The sequence below is a fragment of the Drosophila arizonae genome, chromosome X (assembly GCF_054131065.1).
Source record: "Drosophila arizonae isolate 15081-1271.41 chromosome X, UAZ_ARI_1.0, whole genome shotgun sequence".
NCBI classification, from domain to species: domain Eukaryota; kingdom Metazoa; phylum Arthropoda; class Insecta; order Diptera; family Drosophilidae; genus Drosophila; species Drosophila arizonae.
The window spans coordinates 32,905,529-32,927,683 of record NC_142927.1 but is presented as its reverse complement, the minus strand read 5'-3'; the positions used below and the strand labels follow the sequence as shown (position 1 = coordinate 32,927,683).

General features: G+C 37.7%; 1 protein-coding gene across 6 annotated transcripts in view; it reads right to left on the bottom strand.

Annotated features, from left to right (window-relative positions):
* Positions 1–5,527: 5,527 nt before the first annotated feature.
* sbm (L-type amino acid transporter sobremesa) overlaps positions 5,528–22,155 on the bottom strand; it is a 68,202-nt gene continuing 51,574 nt past the window's right edge. For 4 of the 6 annotated variants that reach the window (XM_089474090.1, XM_089474088.1, XM_089474086.1 and 1 more), the window contains exons 2-9: positions 20,460–20,631; positions 10,289–10,335; positions 9,045–9,146; positions 7,780–8,022; positions 7,208–7,706; positions 7,046–7,142; positions 6,653–6,971; positions 5,528–6,577 (exon numbers count right to left, since the gene is read on the bottom strand). In XM_089474090.1, coding sequence (XP_089330216.1) covers positions 6,507–6,577; positions 6,653–6,971; positions 7,046–7,142; positions 7,208–7,706; positions 7,780–8,022; positions 9,045–9,146; positions 10,289–10,335; positions 20,460–20,593 — 1,512 coding nt within the window. In that variant the 5' untranslated portion in view covers positions 20,594–20,631 and the 3' untranslated portion in view covers positions 5,528–6,506. Of the gene's footprint in view, positions 6,578–6,642; positions 6,972–7,045; positions 7,143–7,207; positions 7,707–7,779; positions 8,023–9,044; positions 9,147–10,288; positions 10,336–20,459; positions 20,632–22,155 lie in introns of all 6 variants that reach the window. The other 2 variants (XM_089474089.1, XM_089474085.1) reach the window with 2 other exon arrangements.

Sequence of the window (22,155 nt, the reverse complement as noted above, 5' to 3'; positions counted from 1 at the left end):
TGTATGCAGCTCTATCGGGTATTTTGGATCGATTATGATTAATACTGGCGTCTGCGTCAGCACATTTATTATTCTTACACGTATCTGCTCATGTTCCGATAGCCAGACAAAATCAGTGCTTTTCATAGATGTAAGATAATAAAGTGGCTTAAGTGTCTGTGAGAAGTTTAACACAAATTGACGAAAGTAAGAGGCCAACCTAATGAACTGTCTCAGCTGTGACACATTTTGTGGAGGTGGTAATTCAGTCAAAGCTTGAATTGTGATATTGAAGGGACGAAATAAAAGCTCAACCATTAAGTTTCGAGTTCCTTTATTGAATGAATTCTTAATTCTAAGACAATTGTCACGTACAGCTAAAATCGGTTGGCTGCGCTGCCAGTGAAGCCGGCAGAGCAGCGGTCCGCTTATGTATATATGTATGTTTACATGTGTAAAAGTGTTTATGTGTATTAATGTATAAATGCATAAATGTATATGCATATAAAAGTGTATATGTATGTATGTATATAATGTTTACATAAAAATATGTTTATATGTATGCCGCCGCAGCGGGTGAGCGAGGATGTATCATATTACTTATTGCGACAGAGTCTTGCGCTGTAAGATCTGCCTAGTCAGCAATGTACTTAAAGGCCTTTGCACTCGAATGTTATGTGCATAAATATTGTAACAAAGTAATACAATATATTCATAATATTTTAAAGTGTTTCACTGAGTACAGTGTTCACTTGATAATACAGAACATGCTACAGAATTTTTCGTGTATTTGGCCTGATTTCTCCATTGCTCACTTCAAATCCTAGATACTCTATTCTAGTTGTGAGAAATGAACATTTGGTGACATTAAAAGAAAATCCAGCCTTTTTTAAAACGTCTAGCACTGTCTGAAGTCTAACTAACGCATCTTCTTTGCTTTCGGCTATTACGAGAACATCATCGATATACACAATTGCATAAGTATAAGCTAAGTATAAGCTAAGCACGCTGAAACACAGATGGTGCATTTTTCAAACCAAATGGCATTGTCAAAAACTCGTATTGGCCTTCAGGCGTTACGAATGCCGTTCGTTCAATCGAATCTTCATGCACTGGAATTTGGTAAAACCTGCTTGCCATATCTAAGCATGAAAAATATTTGCCACCACGAAGTCTGGCAATTTGGTCTGAGATGAGGGGCAATGGGTACTTATCAGCAACTGTATTTTCGTTTAACATACGATAATCTACACAAAGTCGATCAGTACCATTCTTCTTTTTGACTAACATCATGGGGCTAGCAAAGGGTGAACAGCTTGGACGAATAATCTTAGTTTTAAGTAATTCTTCAATTTTACAACGAACTCTGCTTTTTTCGTCCTCACTAAGTCTATGTATATGGCCGCCGCTGTACTGTCTTTTGCTGATCTATTAGTCTGATTTCCAACTGCCCTGTGGTGACTCTAGTCTTTGGTATTCCATCAATAAACCGGTCAGAATAGCATTTCAAAATATTTCTCAAGGCTAGTTTATCTGAATCATCTTATTCACTATTCAATGCAATAACATCTTCATAATTGGTTATTATAAGCGAATCTACTCTTTTGGTTTCATAAATCTGGAATGTATCAGCGTCCATAGTTACGTCAAAACCTTGGCTAAAAATTTCACGTCCAATTAATATTATCATGTTTCAGAAACTTAAAATCTCTAAATAGTATTGGTCAATATTTATATTACATAATATTTGTTAAGTGCTACATATTGAATCATTACTTATGCCGTTTAACTTAACAATATTATGAATTCGTTTACCACTAAATTTATGGGCAACGCTTTCCTTGACCAAGGAACACTCAGCTCCTGAGTCAAAGCAAAATGGAACAGACTCACCGGTTGCACTTGTTATGGTTCCCGATGGTGCAGCTACGGAACAGATGTCTACACGTTTCTCGATTACACGGTCGTTCCCTCGGGATCGTCCTTTTGGGCAAGCGGATGCGAAGTGCCCGATTTCGTTGCATTTGAAGTATGTAACCTTTGACCGGTCATTTGGCCCTTGCGTTGTACCCTCGATGTGACATTTCCCTTGGATGGGCGTCGTCTGCCTAGCACGACATTCGGCATATTTATGTCCAGGCTTTCCACAGTAGTTATATTTTACTTGAAAGGGGTGCTTAAACTTCTTACGTTTGGAGCCTGCTATAAATGCGTCATCATCCAGGTGGCGTTTCCCAAATGTGTGCGCTTGTAGTTGTGGTTGCATTTCATTTCGGGTGTTTATATTGCTAGTAAAAACCCAGCGCGTCAATTTATTATCAGCTTGTGCCATGTGAGCCAGGGCTAGTGATACGGCGATTTCTTTCAGGTCCTTGGATTTAAATTTTGTCATTAATAAGGTGACAATTCGACTGCCATATTCGCTGAAGCATTCTATAGACTTGGGTCGTCCATTTAAAATTTTCATCAGTACGGCTGCAGACGTTTCAATGAATGAAGAGATCTTTCAATTGTGCCCATGTGATGCCGGCATAGCATATCTGGGACAACCATAGTGATGCACTTCCCTCTAGCGCCTCGCTTAAAGTTATCATCAGTCCGCTCCGTTCGGGCATACTATCAGCAAAAATAAGATCCACTGTTGTACACCAAGCTGAGGCATCTGCGCCAACTCCGTCAGGATTAAATTTTGGCAGGGTTACGTGTGTTGTCTTTTCATTAACTGCAGATCTTGGGTCTGCATATTTTTGATTATTTCTAAACGATTTTGATTTTGCACTTGTAAAGCTGCCACGTATGCATCGTTAATATTATTTGTAGGCACGGCGAATCCCACTTTTGATGTCGGAGACACGTTTATTTCGTTCGACCGATCTGTCATGATGACACACACTAAGAGCGTAGCGAATTCCAACTTGCGCGTAACACTGTCTGAACTCAACTGAACTCTTATTCTCGCCTCAGTACCTGCTTCTGTTGCTTTTCAAACGCAAGTTGGACTACACTCAGCGACAGCGCGATACCGCCGTCGCCACCGATATTCATAATTCTTGGAATTTCTAAATAATTTCACAATAGACCAAATCTATTGCCCAGCAGCGACATGCAAGCACACGCACAGTGGCCAAGCTACAATTGTATGTTCATGCTGCGACATATATATTCTTGATCAGGGTGATGAGCTGAGTTGATTTAGCTCTGTCCGTCTGTCCGTATGTTTAAACGCGTCGATCTAAGAAGATATAAGAGCTAGAGACTTGAATTTTTTTCCTAAGTCCGTGTATAACACGCGAGTTACCAATATACCACCCTACTTTTCCTCATGACGCCAGGGGCAGCAGCAGCAACAGCAGCGGCAACAGCGGCAGCAGCATAAAAATATGTACAATTACAACAGAGACTCAAAAAATAAAATCACATAAGTAGTGAGAACTCAACATTCAAATTAAATTGTATATGTATACTTATATGCATTTTATACAATTTCCTTTTTTGTCAAAATTTGCCCCTAACCTCTAATTCATCCCTTCACCCTCACATTTGTAAAAGGCGTATTTCAAATACTAGGGACTTGTGCTTGTGCTTATATGAAGATAGTCCATCCACAAGGAAAGTTATTAAACAATTAACTTCCCATAGTAATCCCACGCTGCAGCCAATACGTGTTTATGCGTGCGTACGTATGGTTGTGTGTGTGCGTGCATGTGTGCATATGCGAATAATTAATGAAATATCAGTCGCTCGAAGGGTTACTTGTTATTTTATTTTTCCTTTTCTTTCTTTTAAGCAAACACTCGAGTTTTTGGTATCCTGTGAAAGACAAGACTCACAAGTACAATTTCGACCAGTTAGTTGCTTTCAACATGGAACAGCGTATTAGTTATATTCTACGAAACACAGAGAACGCATGTTAAATTTCTTTAAAAATAAACAAAAATTTAATATTACTCAAAACTAAAATCCGAAAACTGTACAAAAAACTCAAAATACATTAAATAATGTATACCTGTATACCTGTATAATAAAGTAGAATTTTTTTGATGAAACTGATGCGAATGAAGCAACATAAGGCAACTAATCATTCTTGCGCCAATCTCTATTCAATATAGATGATCATAGTTAAAAGCTCTTTTAAAAAAAGATGAATTAACATTAAAAAAAATATGCAAAGAACAAGTAAGAACGTTCACATCCCATCAACAATTTGGTAGCTAAGTATTGCAAAATATTCAGTTTTTACCGATTTGCCACGCCCCACGCGTAGACACCTCATGCTTACGCTCTAGAAATGTAAAATTACAGGGTATTTTTCGATATGCCACGCCTCTAAAGAGGTCAAATTTGACATATATCCGTCGAAGCTTTTTGGCCGGGTGGCCAGCCGAGTATATATACAAAATTTGTCTCTAGCATCAATAGTGTCCAAAATATAGCAGAATTTAAACTAGTAAGAAAATTAGTCGAGAGTGCCAGACTAGAAACTACCCTGAACCAAACTAATAATTTAATTTCGATATATTTAAAAATATAAGAGAAATAGAAAGCACATTTAATTAAATATATAAATATTTTTAAATTTAAAAAATTAATATCAATTGCGCGCTCTGGATTCGAGCCCGAGGCCCAGCGATTCAAGAATCCGGCTAAGCGAAAAGTGATTGACGAGCAGGTAGTTGAATCGATTCGTGTGGGACCATAGAGCCACCGCAGGACAAACGCAACGCGTACTTCGTCTTGTTAGATGAGGAGACAGGAGAATGGCGCATGTGCGTGGATTACCGGTAGCTCGCTACACACTCGATTCCGAACGGCTATCCTGTTCCAATGACCAATCACATTCTTGTCGTAGCTACGACACGCCCAGTTCGGCTCCACCATGGATCTAGAAAGCAAGCACTGGCAGATCCTAATGTCGACAGACAACAGAGAGTGCCCAACGTTCACAGCGCCAAGATGCCGTTTGGGCCACTTTCTGCAGGCGCAGCGTTCTAGAGAGCATTGGATGGCATTGTGGTGATTGGTGCCACGAAGGAGCAACATGTGGCAAATCTAAGGGAGGTCTTTCGCAGGCTGAGAGAAGTCAACCTCAAGATTCAAGATTCTCATGTTCAAATTTGCCGCCCTGGTATAGGCGATTCGTAGCGGACTTCGAATCGCTTAAACCGCAGCGGTATCGGGATCTTTACCGTCGAGGGAAATTGGATGTGGTGGCCGACGTACTCACCCGGCAACCACTAGAGCGCCGCAAGCGGTGGAGGTCAGCCATCCTTGCGAAAGAAGTCGCGGGAGGATCAATGGCAAACCAGGATTACGTCGTGGGAGGTCAGACGCATGGAATGAGTTAATAGGAGAGCGTGCAGATCGGACGTTGAGGTTAGTGAGAGTACCTTGGGCAGACTGAGTCTGCCCCAGCAGAAAATTACTTACTTATTCACAGTATTTAGAGTATATTCTTGATCAGGGCGACTAGATGTCGATTTAGCCCTGTCCGTCTGTTTATCCGTCCGACCGTGAGCCTTAGTTTCTAAAAATAATAAAACCATAAGCAAACCTTCAATCTGAATCTTTATTTCATTCAATTATCCCGTCCTAAGGTCGCAAGTGTGCGTACTCACATTTAACATTTCTAGTTGGTAAAATAAAGCACAACACTCCGATTTGATTTAATGGCATACTAGGAACTATAAATACACATTAAATCATATAAAATGCAACATTTATAATTTGTAGTATCTTTTATACAATGTTTTCATAGTTAATCTTAAGTTTTTTCTTTGGCTAGAAAGATTGCAATGATTCAAAAAAAAAAGAAAAGATATATACAGTAGAATCCGGTTATAGCTACACTCATGGGACCGTCGATTTTACGTCCTATACCCGGAGGACGTTTTAACCAGAAAGAGTAAAAAATATTTGTTTTTCATTTTTTTACGGTTGCCATGTTCGTAATAGCTTTTACTATAAAACCAATTAAATTTTTAATCAAAACAACCATTTTTTATAAACTTATTTCAATAATATGGTTTAGAAACATTTTTGTAACGTCGGCATTGTACTTTGTCTTTCTCCCTCTCTCTGTCTTAGCAGCATTTGTGGCGTTGCTACGCACACAAGCAAGGGTACTGATCACTGATCAATACATACGTGTATACATTTCTAACAGAGTTTTTTATGCTGAAATTTGTTGTCATTATTTCGCGATTTTTTTTTTATCACGTCGTAATAATCGGTGATTGACTCAAAAATATGAAAAAAATCGTCGGCAAAAGCGGATTGTCGTTAAAAGCGGAGACGTACTAAGCGGAGGATCTTTCATATAAGTTTGTATGGGGACCAACCAAGACATCGAATTTTCGTCGACATAACCGGTGTGACGCTTTAAGCGGAGTCGTTATAACCGGATTCTACTGTATATATATAATTGTTGTATTTTTTATAATTACTTATAAGAATCTTAGAATTTCCGTTTCATTCAGAGTTTTTTGCATTTTGTTTGTTTTTATGTTTATTGCGCACATTGAATTAAATTATTCAAACATGGCCATTGATGACGTTGGAACAACTTCCAGTAGCAGCTGAAAGAAAAGAGTTACCTTATCTGCAATAAAGTAGGAAGGAAGACAATTTGAATATAGCTTTATGCTTTCGGTAACTTGAACTTACATATACTTACTCATAAAACGTGGAGTCATTCCTAACTTGACAAAAGGGACGTAAAATATCAGTCCCGCAAAAATGAAGAGTAAAGCATATAAATATTCAATACGGGGAGTTTCGAAAATTGGCGCCGCTACAAGGTACACCGATATTACCAAAACCACAACGGGAATGATGATTGGTACTTTATATGGCCGAGGATGATTGGGTTTGGTGTAACGCATTACGATTAGTGCCAACATGGCGCCACCATAGAATATCCATGCGGTAAAACTGAAGAAGTCAATCAGAGAATCAATTGTACCATGAAGCACCATTGCTGATGCAATTAACGACTGGAACAACAACAAAAAAAAGTAAGAAAAGAAATAATATGGATTAAATTCAAAGAAATAGCTTGTGCTCTTACGTGGAATATAAGGCCAGGAGCAGGAGTCAAGCGTCGTACATGTACATATGATAGTATGTCAAGCAAATGACCCTCTCGACTTGCTGCAAAGCAAAGACTGCAAATAAAATAGTTAAGAAGTAAGACACAGTGAAACGTCGCGGGGTCACATTTGTAACATACCGTCCTGCGGCAAAGAGCGTACCATTAGCACTTCCAAATGTGCTGACAGTGACACTGAGTGGCATTAGCCAGGCAAGGGCGCCAAGGATGCGATTGCCAAAGGTCACAGCAACCGCTTCGGATTCGATCATTTCTTGCGCCGACATAGCTGCCAGATAGGAGATGTTGATTAGCGCGTAGCACAGAGTAACCAGTGGTATGCCAATAATAATAGATCGCGGTAAGTTTTTACTGGGATTCTTAATCTCCTCGGTAACATAGTTCAAATTATTCCAACCATCATATGCCCAAAGGCCCGTGTAAAATGCGGTTGCGATGGCGCCAATATTTGGCATTGGCCCATTAAATGCATTCGATAGATGTTGCGTATTTCCTTCAAATAGTTTCCAAGTGCCACCACATATCACAATAATAACAGCTACCAATTTTGCTGCCGTAAAGACATTCTGCACGGCCATCCCCAAATTAACACTGTAGCAGTTCACAAACAATATCATCACTGGCAATAACAGTACAAGAAAATAATTTTGTAGACTTTCAAATGTGTATTGTACTTTGCATGCAAAGCTTACCTATTGCCACTAGTGCAACCATCTTTACAACGCCTCCAGGTGGATCACATTCTGTCACAAAAGCCTCAACAGCGTACTGTGCAAATGATAAGCATATTATAGCCATTTGAGATGGCTTCAACACCAATGTCGATACCCATGAAAATAAGAAAGCCGGAGCAGGTCCATATGCATCCATAAAATATGCCCATTCCGCACCAGACGAGGTATTCATTGTGCCAAGTTCAGCATATGCCAGAGCTCCTACGTAAAACGACAGAAATAACAAGTAAGAAAGCTCTAGTCGAGACTGCCGACTACGAGATCCCCTGAACCCTTCGAGCAACTGATATTTCAATATTTTCGCATATGCACACATACACGCACACACGCAGACATACGTACGCACGCATAAACACGCATTGGCTGCAGTGGTTGCTTACTAGCGGAATTTAATTGTTTAATAACTTTTTTTGTGGATGGACTATCGTCATGAAACTTTTAGATTATGAATATAACATAGATATGCATGTACTTGCCAAAGCACAAGTCCCTAGTATTTACGCCTTTTACAAAGGGGTAAGTGAGGGTGGGAATTAGGGGTGGGGGGTAAATTTTGACAAAAAACCAAATTGTATAAAATGAATATAAGTATACATATAAAATTTGTCTAGCTTTAAAGATGTGGCAGATATAAATTTATTATTGGTTTTCGATGTCGTTCTTAATCGATAAAAAAATAACGGGGCAAGTTATCGATATTTAAAGCGATATGCGTGTGCTATACACGGACCTAGGAAAACAAATTTCAAGTCTCTAGCTCTTATATCTTCTGAGATCGACGCGTTAAAACATTCGGACAGACAGACAGACGGACAGGGCCAAATCAACTCAGCTCGTCGCGCTGATCAAGAATATATATACTTTGTGGGGTCTGCACGCCCCCTTCTGCCTGTTACATACATTTCAACAAAACCAGTATTCCCTGATTTCCCATTTTCAATGGGTTCAGGGTATACAAAAAATTTAAAGATGAAGCTCTGATGGTTTAGCTTTTATTTAGCTTAGCGCTAACCTGATGACGCGCAGTGTATATGAAGAAGAATCGAAATCATGTTCATATTCAAATCTGACCATTTCATTTGATCGCTCGCAACATACTAACATTGCAATACTAATGGGTTAACGGGACAGTGTCCAACAAATACAAATGCACATATTTCGTGCATTGCAAGTTTGTTCTATTACTCCATCGTTTCTGTTGTATGGTTGGATGAGATACTTACCCAACAGCGAGAGCAGACCACAGGCAAGCCAGATTATGAAACTAACCCCGACGGAACCGGTACGAACCAGTAAGCCAGAGGGTGACACAAATATTCCAGACCCTGCAATTATTTCAAATTGAAACAATTTTTATTTATATATATAAATATATCTTAAAATGTTATATGTAAAATAGTTAAAATAGAATATACCGCATGAATCGGGCTAATGTATGTAATGAAACCACAAAAAATTCAAGTCTATGTTCTTATTTCTTCTGAAGAATATAACAAGCCGCTACGCATTGTACACGAATTGTTTGCAAAATGACCAAGTATGAAAGCTCCAGTCGAGAAACAGATATTTCAATATTTCTTCGATTATTTTCTGCTCACAGAAGAAACAACACATGTACACAGACACGCACGCACACTCGCATACGTACGCATGCATAAACACTCATGGGCTGCTGTGTGGTAATAAGTAATAAGTAATTTTTTTATACCCTGCACCCATTGAAAATGGGAAATCAGGGTATAATGGTTTTGTGAAAAAGTATGTAACGGGCAGAAGGAGGCGTGGCAGACCCCACAAAGTATATATATTCTTGATCAGCGTGACGAGCTGAGTCGATATAGCCCTGTCCGTCTGTCCGTCCGTCCGTCCGTCCGTCCGTATGAGTGCGTCGATCTCAGAAGTTATAAGAGCTAGAGAGCTGAAATTTGGCATGCATACTCGTGAGTACCATACGCAGTACGAGTTTGCTTTATTTTTTCGATAAATTGTCCGATAACTTTTTTATCGCGAATAATCGAAAAGTTGATTTTGTTTTTTTAGCCTGATTTGAACATTTTTAGACCTGGAGTCTTCAAAATTGTGTTGTATATAAAGTACTAGAGACTTGTGCTTTGGAATGTACACACATATGGTGAATCATATGATTACACTCTGAAAGTTTCATTAAGATCGTATGTCTACAAAAGAAATTATTTGACAAATAAATTCTTATAACATTGCCCACACTGCAGCGCAGCCCAACCGCAGTCGCTGCTTACTGCGCAGTTAGCAGAGCGCAGGCTTATCCGTGCGTGTGGATGCATGTGTATGTATGTGTGCATAAAAGAGGTGCAGAATAATTAGAATATCAGCTTAGAGGGTTCAGGGTATCTCCTAGTCGAGCAGTCTCGACTGGAGCTTTCTTACTTGTTTTATCATAAAACGTTGTCGAACCTATAGACAAAAATTTCAAATTTTAGTTACTTACCTATCATAGTTCCGACAATTAAAGCCACCCCACTGAAGAGGCCCAGCCTGTAAAAGTAAATGAATAAAATATAATCTAAAGTTATAGACAGTTTACACTAAAAGTAACAAATAGCAACGCTAAAAGAGGCACTCATACTTTGGCGCTGCTCGCTGTCTCACTGCTCACTCACTCACTCGATTTTATACCCTGAACCCATTTTCAATGGGAAATCAGGGTATAATGGTTTTGTTGAAATGTATGTAACAGGCAGAAGGAGGCGTGGCAGACCCCACAAAGTATATATATATTCTTGATCAGGGCGATGGGCTGAGTTGATTTAGCCGTGTCCGTCTGTCTGTCCGTCCGTCCATCTGTCCGTCTGTCAGTATGCTTGAACGCGTCGATTTCTTGCCCCGTTATTTTTTTATCGATAAAAAACCTTATCGAAAATCAGTTATAAAATTATATCTCCTACAACTTTAATGTTAGAGTCACCAAATTTTTAATTAAGATTTATATGTACTTTATAGAATTTCGATTTTTTCAAAATTTACCCCCACCCATAGTTGACCCCCTCACCAACATATATCTAAAAGCCGTATTTCAAACACTAGAGATTTGTGCTTTGCAAATACATGCATATCTATGTTATATTCATAATCTGAAAGTTTCATGAATATGGTCCATCCACAAGTAAAGATATTAAACAATTAAGTTTGCATAGTATGCCACCACCAATGCGGGTTTATACGTGCGTTCGTATGCCTGTGTGTGTGCGAATAATTATTGAAATATCAGTTGCTCGGATTCAGGGGATCTCGTAGTCGCACAGTGTCAACTACAGCTTTCTTACTTGTTTTTATTGGAGTAAGCCCAAGCTTTGCGTACGAACGAAACAGCGCGAGCTAAAAGCATATATCGAAAAATTCGGTAGGCAAAAGCTTGCATAATAAGAAATAAAGAGCGAAAGATTTGATCAAATTAAAATTCAATTATTTTTTTCGCTTTTGATATCAGGCTGGCTCAGGGTAGATCTAGCATATTACTATTGAATACACAAACAACACAAATTTTTATGTAGAAATAAAACTAATAACAAGATTTTTTTCATATAAACGTCATTTTATAAACTTCAACAATAGCATACAACAATGGCCAACCATTAAAAGATATTAATATATGAAAATATATTTTGTTTTTTTTTTTTCAAGTTGAAATTTAAAACCAAATTTTATTAATCATGGCGCTGTTTGTGGCAATATTGCTTCTTTTTTTCTGAAATTAATAACGAGGCCTGAGAGAAAGTCATTTCAGACAAAGCCGCATATTACTGAGTAGAATCACTGACCAGAGAACCCATAGACTAGACATGTAGTACAAAGTTTTTCAAAACCGAAAAATCTGTCTCGTAGGGCCTATAAATTTCGCATTTGCTAGGCTCTTCACTTTTAGGTTCGGGCTAAGAAAATATACGAAAGCCCAATCAAGCCCATTTTCAATGGGAAATCAGGGTATAATGGTTTTGTTTAATGTATGTAACAGGCAGAAGGAGGCGTGGCAGACCCCATAAAGTATATATATTCTAGATCAGGGTGACGAGCTGAGTCGATTTAGCTGTGTCCGTCCTTCCGTCCGTATGACCGTCGATCTCAGAAGTTACAAGAGCTAGAGAGCTGAAATTTGGCATGGATACTCGTGTGTACCGTACGCAGTACAAGTTTATCATATTTTTTCGATAAGAATATACATATATACTTAATGGGGTCTGCCACGCCTCCTTCTGCCCGTTAATAAAACTTTCAGAGCGTGATCATGATATGGTTAAAATGTGTGTACATTCCAAAGCACAAGTCTGTAGTACTTGAAATGAGGCTTGTACAAATTTGGACGAAGGGGACGTGGTATCCAAAATCTGTAAATTACAAAATCTTGGTATTCATCAAATGTATATAGAAAGTAAATCTGAAGTGTCCAGGTCTAAAAGTATTCAAATTAGGCGAAGAAAAAACAATATCAATTTTTCGATTATTCTCGATAAAAAAGGTATCGGATGAAATATCGAAAAAGTATGATAAACTTGTCCTGCGTATGGTAAACACGAGTATGCATGCAAAATTTCAAGTCTCTAGCTCTTATAACTTCTGTGATCGACGCACTCATACGGACGGACGGACAGGGCCAAATCGACTCAGCTCGTCACCCTAATCAAGAATATATATACTTTGTGGGGTCATTTCAACAAAGCCATTATACGCTGATTTCCCATTTTCTATGGCTTCAGGTTATAAAAAAATGTCAATTTCTAAACATTTCAGTTAGTTTTTATAATCTATCTCGTATTCCAGCATTTATTTTCAATTTTTTGCCAATTCTAGCCTAACTTTAGCTCAGCAACAAAATACCGTACAATTTTTATTTCGTTAGTCGCTCTTCGTTGCGTTTCTTTTGGCTACATTTTTGCATCATTCTGCTCAAAGCGTAAGAAGCAATGTAATGTCAGAATACTTAGCGACTTTGAGTACCGTTCATTTCGTGTTGCAGTAATGCTTACGATGCATTAACACCTGCCGCAAGCGAGTATACTCATACACCCCTCTACTAGGTATGATCACAAACCATACAACACATAGACTGAATATCTCGAAGATTTTTTCACAGTAAAATTTAATTATTTGCTCGGGCCCTTACTTTAAAGTTCGGGCTACAAAACTTTGGGAACGCAAAATCACTTCACTTCCAGCGCATGTCCGAAATGGTCAACTTTCGAACAAAATCCCACTATAGTCAATGTTTTTCTTGTTCACTCATTCTCTCCCTGTTCATGTATATAGGTACAAACAGAAGCTAACAAATGGAAGAGTATACCCAAGTCTTTGCCATGAGACTGGTGCTTGTATTGTTGTATTCTATTCTTTTAAGCAATTACTGTCATTTATCAATAGGTGCATCGCGATAAACCGTTTAACGAAATGAAAATACATGTGCCTAAGCCCATGTCTCTAGAATTTGAAATATGTCTCTTACAAGTTTAGGGACGCGAGGTTAAGGGTGGGGGTGAATTATAACAAAAATCGATATTCTATAAAATATATATGAACCTACATTTAAAATTTGGCTACTCTAGCTCTAAAGATATAGGAGATAAAATTTTATAACCGATTTTCGATAAGGTTTTAAGTCGACATAAAAAAGTAACGGGACAAGTTATCAATTTAAACTCGATATCCGCGCTATATATACGGACATTTAAAAAAAATTTCAAGTCCCTAGATCTTCTGTCTTCTTAAATCGGACGACAAGGCTAAATCGAATCAAGAAATGTAATCTTTATGGGGTCTGCCACGCCTGCTTCTGCTTATTACAAATAAATTGTATCTAAATTTTAAATATAGACTCAGATTGATTTTATACAATTGTGAATAACTTTTTTTTAAATATATCAAATATTCAATAGAATATGTATGTAGACTATTCTGAAATTTTCTTTAAATTTCGTTCAGTCCATCGACGTTAATAAATTAACAAAATGTTTGGCCAATGAACAAACGCATAAACATATAGCAGCCACAACAGTTTTCCTATACGTGTGCACACATACACTCGACTCTAAAGCGCACAATTTATAGTTATTTTAATTGCTTCAAAATGTTCAATTTCCCCAAATGCAACTACTAAAAGCCCGTCATGTCATTTGTTTTTGTAGCATATGTTTATATGCACTAAAGTGCTGCATGAATAAGAGAAAAACGGCGTTCAAATTAATAATGCACAATATATGTACATATGTTGAGCAACATAGAAGCTAAACCGAATTCGGGTTGAGTGAAAGAATGCGAAATATAGTAGAGGTAGGTATTCAGTCGAGCAAATAAAAATTTAAGGAGTGGGAGGGGGAGTACATGAGTTGATAAGTTCGCATACAGACACAAAAATTATCATACATGTAGCTCGGTTACAATTTTTCTGCGCAATTGCTTGTGCGCACATAGATGATGAGAACATAGGAAGACAGAAAATGTAAGTGCGAGAGAGTAACGCAAAAATTGTGCATAATATATGAAAATATACGGATTGTGTCTTGCCTTATTTTCATTGCTCGGGTCACAAGCGAACGAGCCGAGCAAATACGAGAAGAAAATGCATGTAAAAAGTCGAGTAACTCGATGTTTTAGCATCTTTTTCTCTCCGCTCTGAGGCTTCATTTATTTTCCCTCTTTTTTCTGAAGGCCGTAAGCTATGACGCCTTGAGCGCACTTTAAAGTTGTTTGCCTATCACCCATTCATTCTCTATTGAAACCTCTCTATTTTTGTTAATTATGATTTTTTGTACTTTCATGAAAATAATTATTACTAAGCCCTTATTATATTGATTAAAAGGGCTGATCAATTACAATTATATTTTAGTGAGTGTTGGGCTCAGCAATCATCGCTTCATTGTAATTAAGAGCGGCAGTTCATAGAATATGTTAGCATTTAAGAGAATTTGTAACGGAGATCGCACTCTCCCTTTTGCGTTGTCTCTTTCTCCCACGCAGCGGCTCAGCTTAATCAGCCGGCTCGCGTACATTGAAATTAGTATGCAATTAACTCTTGTTTAGAGCAGATGCAGTGTTAGATTGACTATTAGATATATAGTGGCGGACAGCACGACAGCCTAGTCGCTTTCTCGCGTCTATCACATAAACTCTGTAAACTCTAATAATCGCTAATAAACTAATCATTAAGTAAATTCAATCGTTTGATAATTTAAAGCTATTCGAAAAATCTCGATAGCTTAACAGCGATGTATATGTATGTAGTTTTAGTGTCAATATTTTAATATAAATACAGTGGAATCCGGTTATAACGATTCCGCTTAAAGCGTCCAATCGGTTATGTCGACGAAAATTCGATGACTTGGTTGGTCCCCATACAAACTTATATGAAAAAGCCTTCGCCTAGTACGTCTCCGCTTTTAACAACAATCCGCTTATCCCGACGATTGTTTTCATATTTTTGAGTCGTTCACCGGTTATTACGACGTGTCGAAAGAAAACGAAAAAAAAAAATCTGTTAGAAAGGTATCTATGTACATATGTATTTATCAGTGATCAGTACTCTCCTTTGTGCGCGTAGCAGCGACACAGATGCTGTTAAGACAGATAGAGAGAGAGAGAGAAAGACATGATATTTAAATAATTATTCGCATATGCACACAGACATACGTACGCACGCATAAACACGCATTGGCTGCATTGCTGGCTTACTATTTAGAGAATTTAATTGTTAAATAACTTTTCTTGGGGATGGACTATCTTCATGAAACTTTCGAAAAATGAATATCACATAAATATGCATGTATTTGCCAAAGCACAAGTCTCTAGTATTTGAAATACGCCTTTTGCAAATGTGAGGGTGAGGGGTGTATTAGAGGTGAGGGGTAGCTTTGACAAAAACCAAAATTGTATAGTTTAATTTAGTTGTTTTATAACTTTTCTTGTGGATAGATTATCTTCATAAAGCTTTCAAATTATGATTACGTGAATATGCATTTGGCATATGCCAAAGCATAAGTCTCTAGTATTTGAAATAAGTATTTTCCAAATTTAGGGGTGAGGGGGTGGATATAAGGGTAAATTTTAATGAAATTCGAAATTCCATAAGTACGATATCTACATTTAAAATTTAGCGACTCTATCCCTTAAGATGTAGATGATATAAATTAATTACTGATTTTCGATAATGTTTTCAATCGATAACAAAGTAACCGGGCCAGTTATCGATTTTTGAAGAAAAACTCGATATGCGATGTGGTATTCACGGACGGACCTTTTAAGTCTCTAGCTCTTATATCTTCTGAGATCGACGCGCTCAAGCATACGGACGGACGGACAGACGGGCAGGGTTAAATCAGCTCAGCTCGTCGCCCTGATCAAGAATATATACATATACTTTATGGGGTCTGCCACGCTTTCTTCTGCCTGTTGCATACATTTCAACAAAACCATTATATCCTGATTTCCCATTTTCAATGGGTTCAGGGTATAACAAGTAAGAACGTTGCAGTCGGACGTCACCGACTGCGGAATACTCATTCACATTCCATCACCAAATTATTATCTAAGCTTAGCTCTAATAGTAGAAAATGCAGTTTTTCTCGATTTGCCACGCCCCTACTCGACGTCGATACCTCATTTTTGGTCAGTGCATAAAGCTAGGTAACGGTAACCTAACTGCAAATTGGATGCTTACGCTGCAAAAATGTGAAAATTACACGGTATTTTTCGATGTGCCGCGCCCCTAAAAAGGCGTAACAATTATTTTTGGCTTATCGATAGAGGAAGTTACTAGTAAGCTAAAAGCTGAGTATATTGGTTTTGTGCAATGTCCGTCTTGCTGTCCATCTGTCTGTCCGTATGAACGCAGTTTATTTCAGCACTATGAAGCTAGACCCTTGAAATTTGGAACACATACTCGGGTATATCTCCGATTTATAAAGTGCTAAAATTTTCCCGATCCGCCCACTAGAAGCGTGGCAAATCGGAAAATGCATTTTCCAATATGCGGAAATCATATTAGCTGTAGAGTTAGAAAGCTGAAATCCGCGTCGACCACCCAAGATCATGAGCTACGGCGGATATTTCTACGCCCATTGGGGGCGTGGAAATCGGATAAAAATGTACCTCCTAGAGTTTTAAAGCTAGAACGTTAAAATTTTGCACGTGAGGTAAAGTTATGATTCCGAAAATATTAATGAATTGTCTACGCCTACTAGGTGCGTGGCAAACCGAAGTTATAGTGATTCTTCAAATTCTACTATATTTTGGGCAATATTGATGCTAGAGACCTGAAATATGATATATATACTCGGACTGACAACCAAAGACCAAAAAGTTAAGGCGGATATATGTCCGCCCAAAGGGGGCGTGACAAACCACAAAAGCTTATATCTCCGGAACTATAAAAGCTAGAAGCTTCAAATTTGGATAGTTACTAGTAACCTCCTCTATCAATAAGCCAAAAATAATTGTTACGCCTTTTTAGGGGCGAGGCATATCGAAAAATACACTGTAATTTTCACATTTCGGCGGCGCAAGCATCCAAATTTTGACGTTAGGTTACCCTTAGCTAGTTCTATGAACTGACCAAAGATGAGGTGTCTATGTCCAGTAGGGACGTGACAAATCGAGAAAAACTGCATTTTCTACAATATTAGAGCTAAACTTGGCTACTAAATTGCTGATGGGATGTTTCATGGGTCCATCAGCAAGAGAAGTCAACACTGCACTATGGGCAAAAATACCGATAGTGCGGCATAAATCTAAATTTTTGTTTGTCTTAAATCCACAATTTTTTTTTATCTCATTAAGGAGATTCCAATAGATGTAAAATCAATTTTTATAAAATTTTGGGGACTGCCTATAATGTTTTCAGCTTTGTCAAAGTCAGCTGATTCAGGATTGCATTGTGAATTGCAAAAAGTTTGAGAAATAAATCCCATCTTTCGGCGTAAAAAAAGACCATTACAATTAATATTTACGAAAAAGTTTAATTACGGAAAGTTTGTCCAAAGTTATGCTAAATAATATGTTTCAAAAGATTTACTGTGCCTAGTGATTTAGAGTGAAATACTCCAATGTGTTTCTAAATGAATTTTCAACCGTAACCTTAAAAATATTTGTGTGTTTCGTGGAAGATATCTTATAATGTTAGAGTCTGTTGTGACATGTTTAAGTGGCTAGGTATACACTAAACGTTCCTTAATCAAATGCTATAAAGGGTTTTTGCTCCTTTTTGCTCCATTTGGCCAAATATCGTATGTTGCAGATACATACGTGATTTTGCTAGAAGTTTGGAACTGCAACAATGGGCAAGAAAGCGCAGTCAGAAATTTTATTTCGGAAAATGTATACAGCGAAATTATATCTTATGTGCAACTGGACATTATTCTAAAGTCTAAAATTTTAAATCATTTATTAAATATACTTTGCACAAATGTAATCGCAATCTGAATTGATTTAAGCAAAAACATACGCCTTGGCTACAATATGAATATGGAGGGTCGGAAGACCTTAAGCTATAACGAAGCAGGACCCCGATTAAAGAGGAAATTAGCAATAATTCAAAACTCATATTGCTACATGCTGATTTGGTTTCATCAAAGAAATTAAAGGAAACCAATAAAACTTATATGTTACAAAAAACTATGAGCAGTGACAATTTATGGGATATGGAAAATAAGCTATCATTGAATGGCTCTGAACGAATACACTTTACTTTGATGGTGTTTAGTTTCGTATTAATTCTTTATTCTTCTGAGCCTGGGTTTATATACCCAGACTCATGCATAATTTCAACCCTTAAATCTAGTGCGTCTATTGCTGAGTGTGTAAGGCTCAGCATTGGTCTATTACATATTCTTAACTTATCGCGTAGTTTGTAAGACTCCGCATTGGTTTATTAGCTATTATTATGCTATCGCTGAGTTTGTAATGCTCAGCGCTCGCCTCCTACGTATTCCAATCGCTAAGGGTCAGGGTCATAATTTGTGCCCAGTTTGACAGTTCACACTTGAAACATATGTCATTTATTTTATGCTATGTTGTCGAGTTCATAGCGCGTACGTTCCCCTACTTATCATATTTCTATTTTCATGCATGTGCATGAACAGGCTCAGTACCCATAACTGCTGAAGGTGGCATTAGCGTTTTTAATTGAAAACGGGCTATCTAAGTAACAATATCTCAACATAAAAGCATTAAATAAAATGGATGTGACATTTATCCTCCCTACTCAGAAATCAGCCAACTAAAATGCAAACGAAGTGTATATTAAATTTAAAACTTATAATATTTATGAAATTGCTTGCAATCGTACCAATATTCATCGGTCAATAAATCACAATAAAAAATAAATCAATAAAAAAAAAAAACAAGTAAGAAAGCTCTAGTCGAGACTGCTCGACTACGAGATCCCCTGAACCCTTGGAGCAATAGATATTTCAATAATTTTTCGCGTCTTTCAGCTTACACAAGAAACACGCACACACACACGCACGTACGCACACACAGGCATACATACACACACACGCATACAGACACACATACACACACACACGCATACACACACACACGCATACACACACACATACACAAACATTTATATACATATACACACACAAGCATAAACACGCATGGGCGGCAGTGAGCGCTTACTATGAGAACTTAATTGCTTAATAACTTTTTTTGTGGACGTACGATCTTCATGAAACTTTCAGTCTCTAGTATTTGAAATACGCTTTTTACAAAAGTGAGGGTGAGGGGGTGAATTTAAGGGTGGGGGGTAAATTTTAACAAAAACCGAAATTGTATAAATTGCATATAAGCATACATTAAAAATTTGGAGACTCTAGTAATAAAGGTGTAGAAGATATAATTTTATAACTGGTTTTCGATAAGGTTTTTTTATCGATAAAAAAAGATCGGGATGAACTATCGATTTTTAATGATGAACTTTATATGCGCGCTGTAATTACGGACATTTTAAAAATTTGAAGTCTCTAGCTCTTAATCTTCTGAAATCGACGCGTTCATACATACGGACAGACGGACAGACAGACGGACAGGGCCAAATCAACTCAGCTCGTCGCCCTGATCAAGAATATATATACTTTGTGGGGTCTGCCACGCCTCCTTCTCCCTGTTACATACATTTCAACAAAACCATTATACTCTGATTTCCCATTGAAAATGGGTTCAGGGTATAAAAACGAAATTTTGTATTAATATTACTAACGTGTGCGTAAAATTTCAAGGCTCTATCTTGAAATTTACAGTTAATGCCGCACTATCAGTATTTTTGCCCATAGTGTACTGCAGCCAATGCTTGTTTATGCTTGCATCCCTATGATTTCTGTGTGCGTGTGTGTGTGCTGTGTCTTGTATAAGCAGAAAGCAGAAAGAGTTATTGTGAAACATCAATTCTTCGAAGGATTCAGAGGATTTCGTAGTCGAGCAGTCTCGAATTGAGTTTTCTTACTTGCTATACCCTGAACCCATTGAAAATGGGAAATCAGAGTATCCAGATTTCCCATTTTCAAAGGGTTCAGGGTATAATAAATAATATACATATATATTTATTCAAATCGTAAGTGCATGAAATCGTCTGTCTGGGTCTTATTATACTTTTTGTTACCAATGCTAATTTTTACCTTCTCTCGAGGTGAACAGTGTCGTTCTGCGTTGAGCCATTCCTCTCCAACGGCTTCCGCATCCGCCCGGTCCCTGATGAGTCGGTCTCTGTCGCTTCGGGCCCCTCTGTCCCAATAGACCCATTGGCACACATTGTCCCATTACTCGTTGCTTTTGATGACACATTATGTCCTACATTATTCCGTTAGCCGCACATATAAAAAAACAAGAGATGTTCTTTAAAAAATCTTAGGTAACTAACAGTTTTTCTTACATAAATATTTGTATATGAAACAGTTATATATAGTAGTATCACATATTTTGAAAAAAAGAAACCTATATATGAGGTACAGGCGAGTCCCGATAATTAAAAATGGCAAGGGGATCAGTTTTCTTTTTAGATTTATACAAAAAGTAAACAATCAATTGTGCTATAGTCGAGCCCATTCAGGCCTGATTTTTGCTCAGCAATGGTGCTCAACGCGCAATAAAAGTATCGTACAATTTTTTTGGGCGTTACTCGCTTTTCGTTTCGTTTCGTTTGTCTAGCGTAAGCAGTAAAGTAAAACAGAATACTTGGCGACTTTGAGTTAAACACTTGCAAATATCAGTATATTTGGAAGACGACCGCAAGCAGGTATACACATGCAGCCCTCTAACACATTCATACACTTGCACATGCACCTAAGCAGGCACTCTACTAACTGCGCAGTAAACAGAGACTGCGCTTAGAGTGCGCTGCAGTGTGGGCAATATTATGAGAATTTACTTGTTGAATAATTTCTCTTGTAGTATCTTAATGAGCTCTAAACGAGCTGAGTTGATTTAGACCTGTCCGTCTGTCTGTATGTTTGAACGCTCGATTTCAGAAGATATAAAAGCTAGAGAGCTCAATTTTTTTCTAAATGTCCGTGTATACCACGCGGATATCGAGTTTTGCTTTAAAAATCGATAACTTGCTCCGTTATTTTGTTATCGATTAAAAACATTATAGAAAACCAGTAATAAATTTATATCTGCTACATCTTTAAAGCTAAAGTCGTCAAATTTTTAATGTAGATTATGTAGATAATGTATATATTTACTTTATAGGATCTCGATTTTTGTCAAAATTTGGAAATGTCAGTTGCTCGAAGGGTTCAGGATCTTGTAGTCGAGCAGTGTCGACTCGAGCTTTCTTACTTGTTATGTTATATTATGTGCATAGCTTTGGACAAAAACAAAGCTTTTTCTTTTAAAATTTTGCCGCCAATGGGAACATATTTCTACATTTGGGTTTTCAGCATGTTTCTGGCGCTTCAGTTTACTATTAGACATAGCTCGCAAATAACTGTTAACACTTTTTCGTTGCAAAAAAGTGTCTTTCACGGACACAGTCAAAAAAACTCAGACAGAAACTGTTTTTTGTCGCGTCTGGCTTAGCTCTCTCGCGCTCTGAGGGAGACAGTTGTTTCTTTTTTCGTTTCCTCAAGTCAAACACTGATCGTTTGCTTGAGTTAAATGAAGCAAACGGTAAGTTGCGTTTGTATGGGTAATCACGCGCGATTGCTGCGTTCTTTTTGTATGTATGCATGCGTGTATTTACATGCACACAAAGGCAAAAACATTTTCTGCTGAGTTTTTAGTCAAAAAGTTTTTTGCTGAGAGGCTTTGTGTGAGGGAAAATCGTGTTAGTTTTACGCGACACTCATGTGAGAGCGTCACACGAATGAGTCA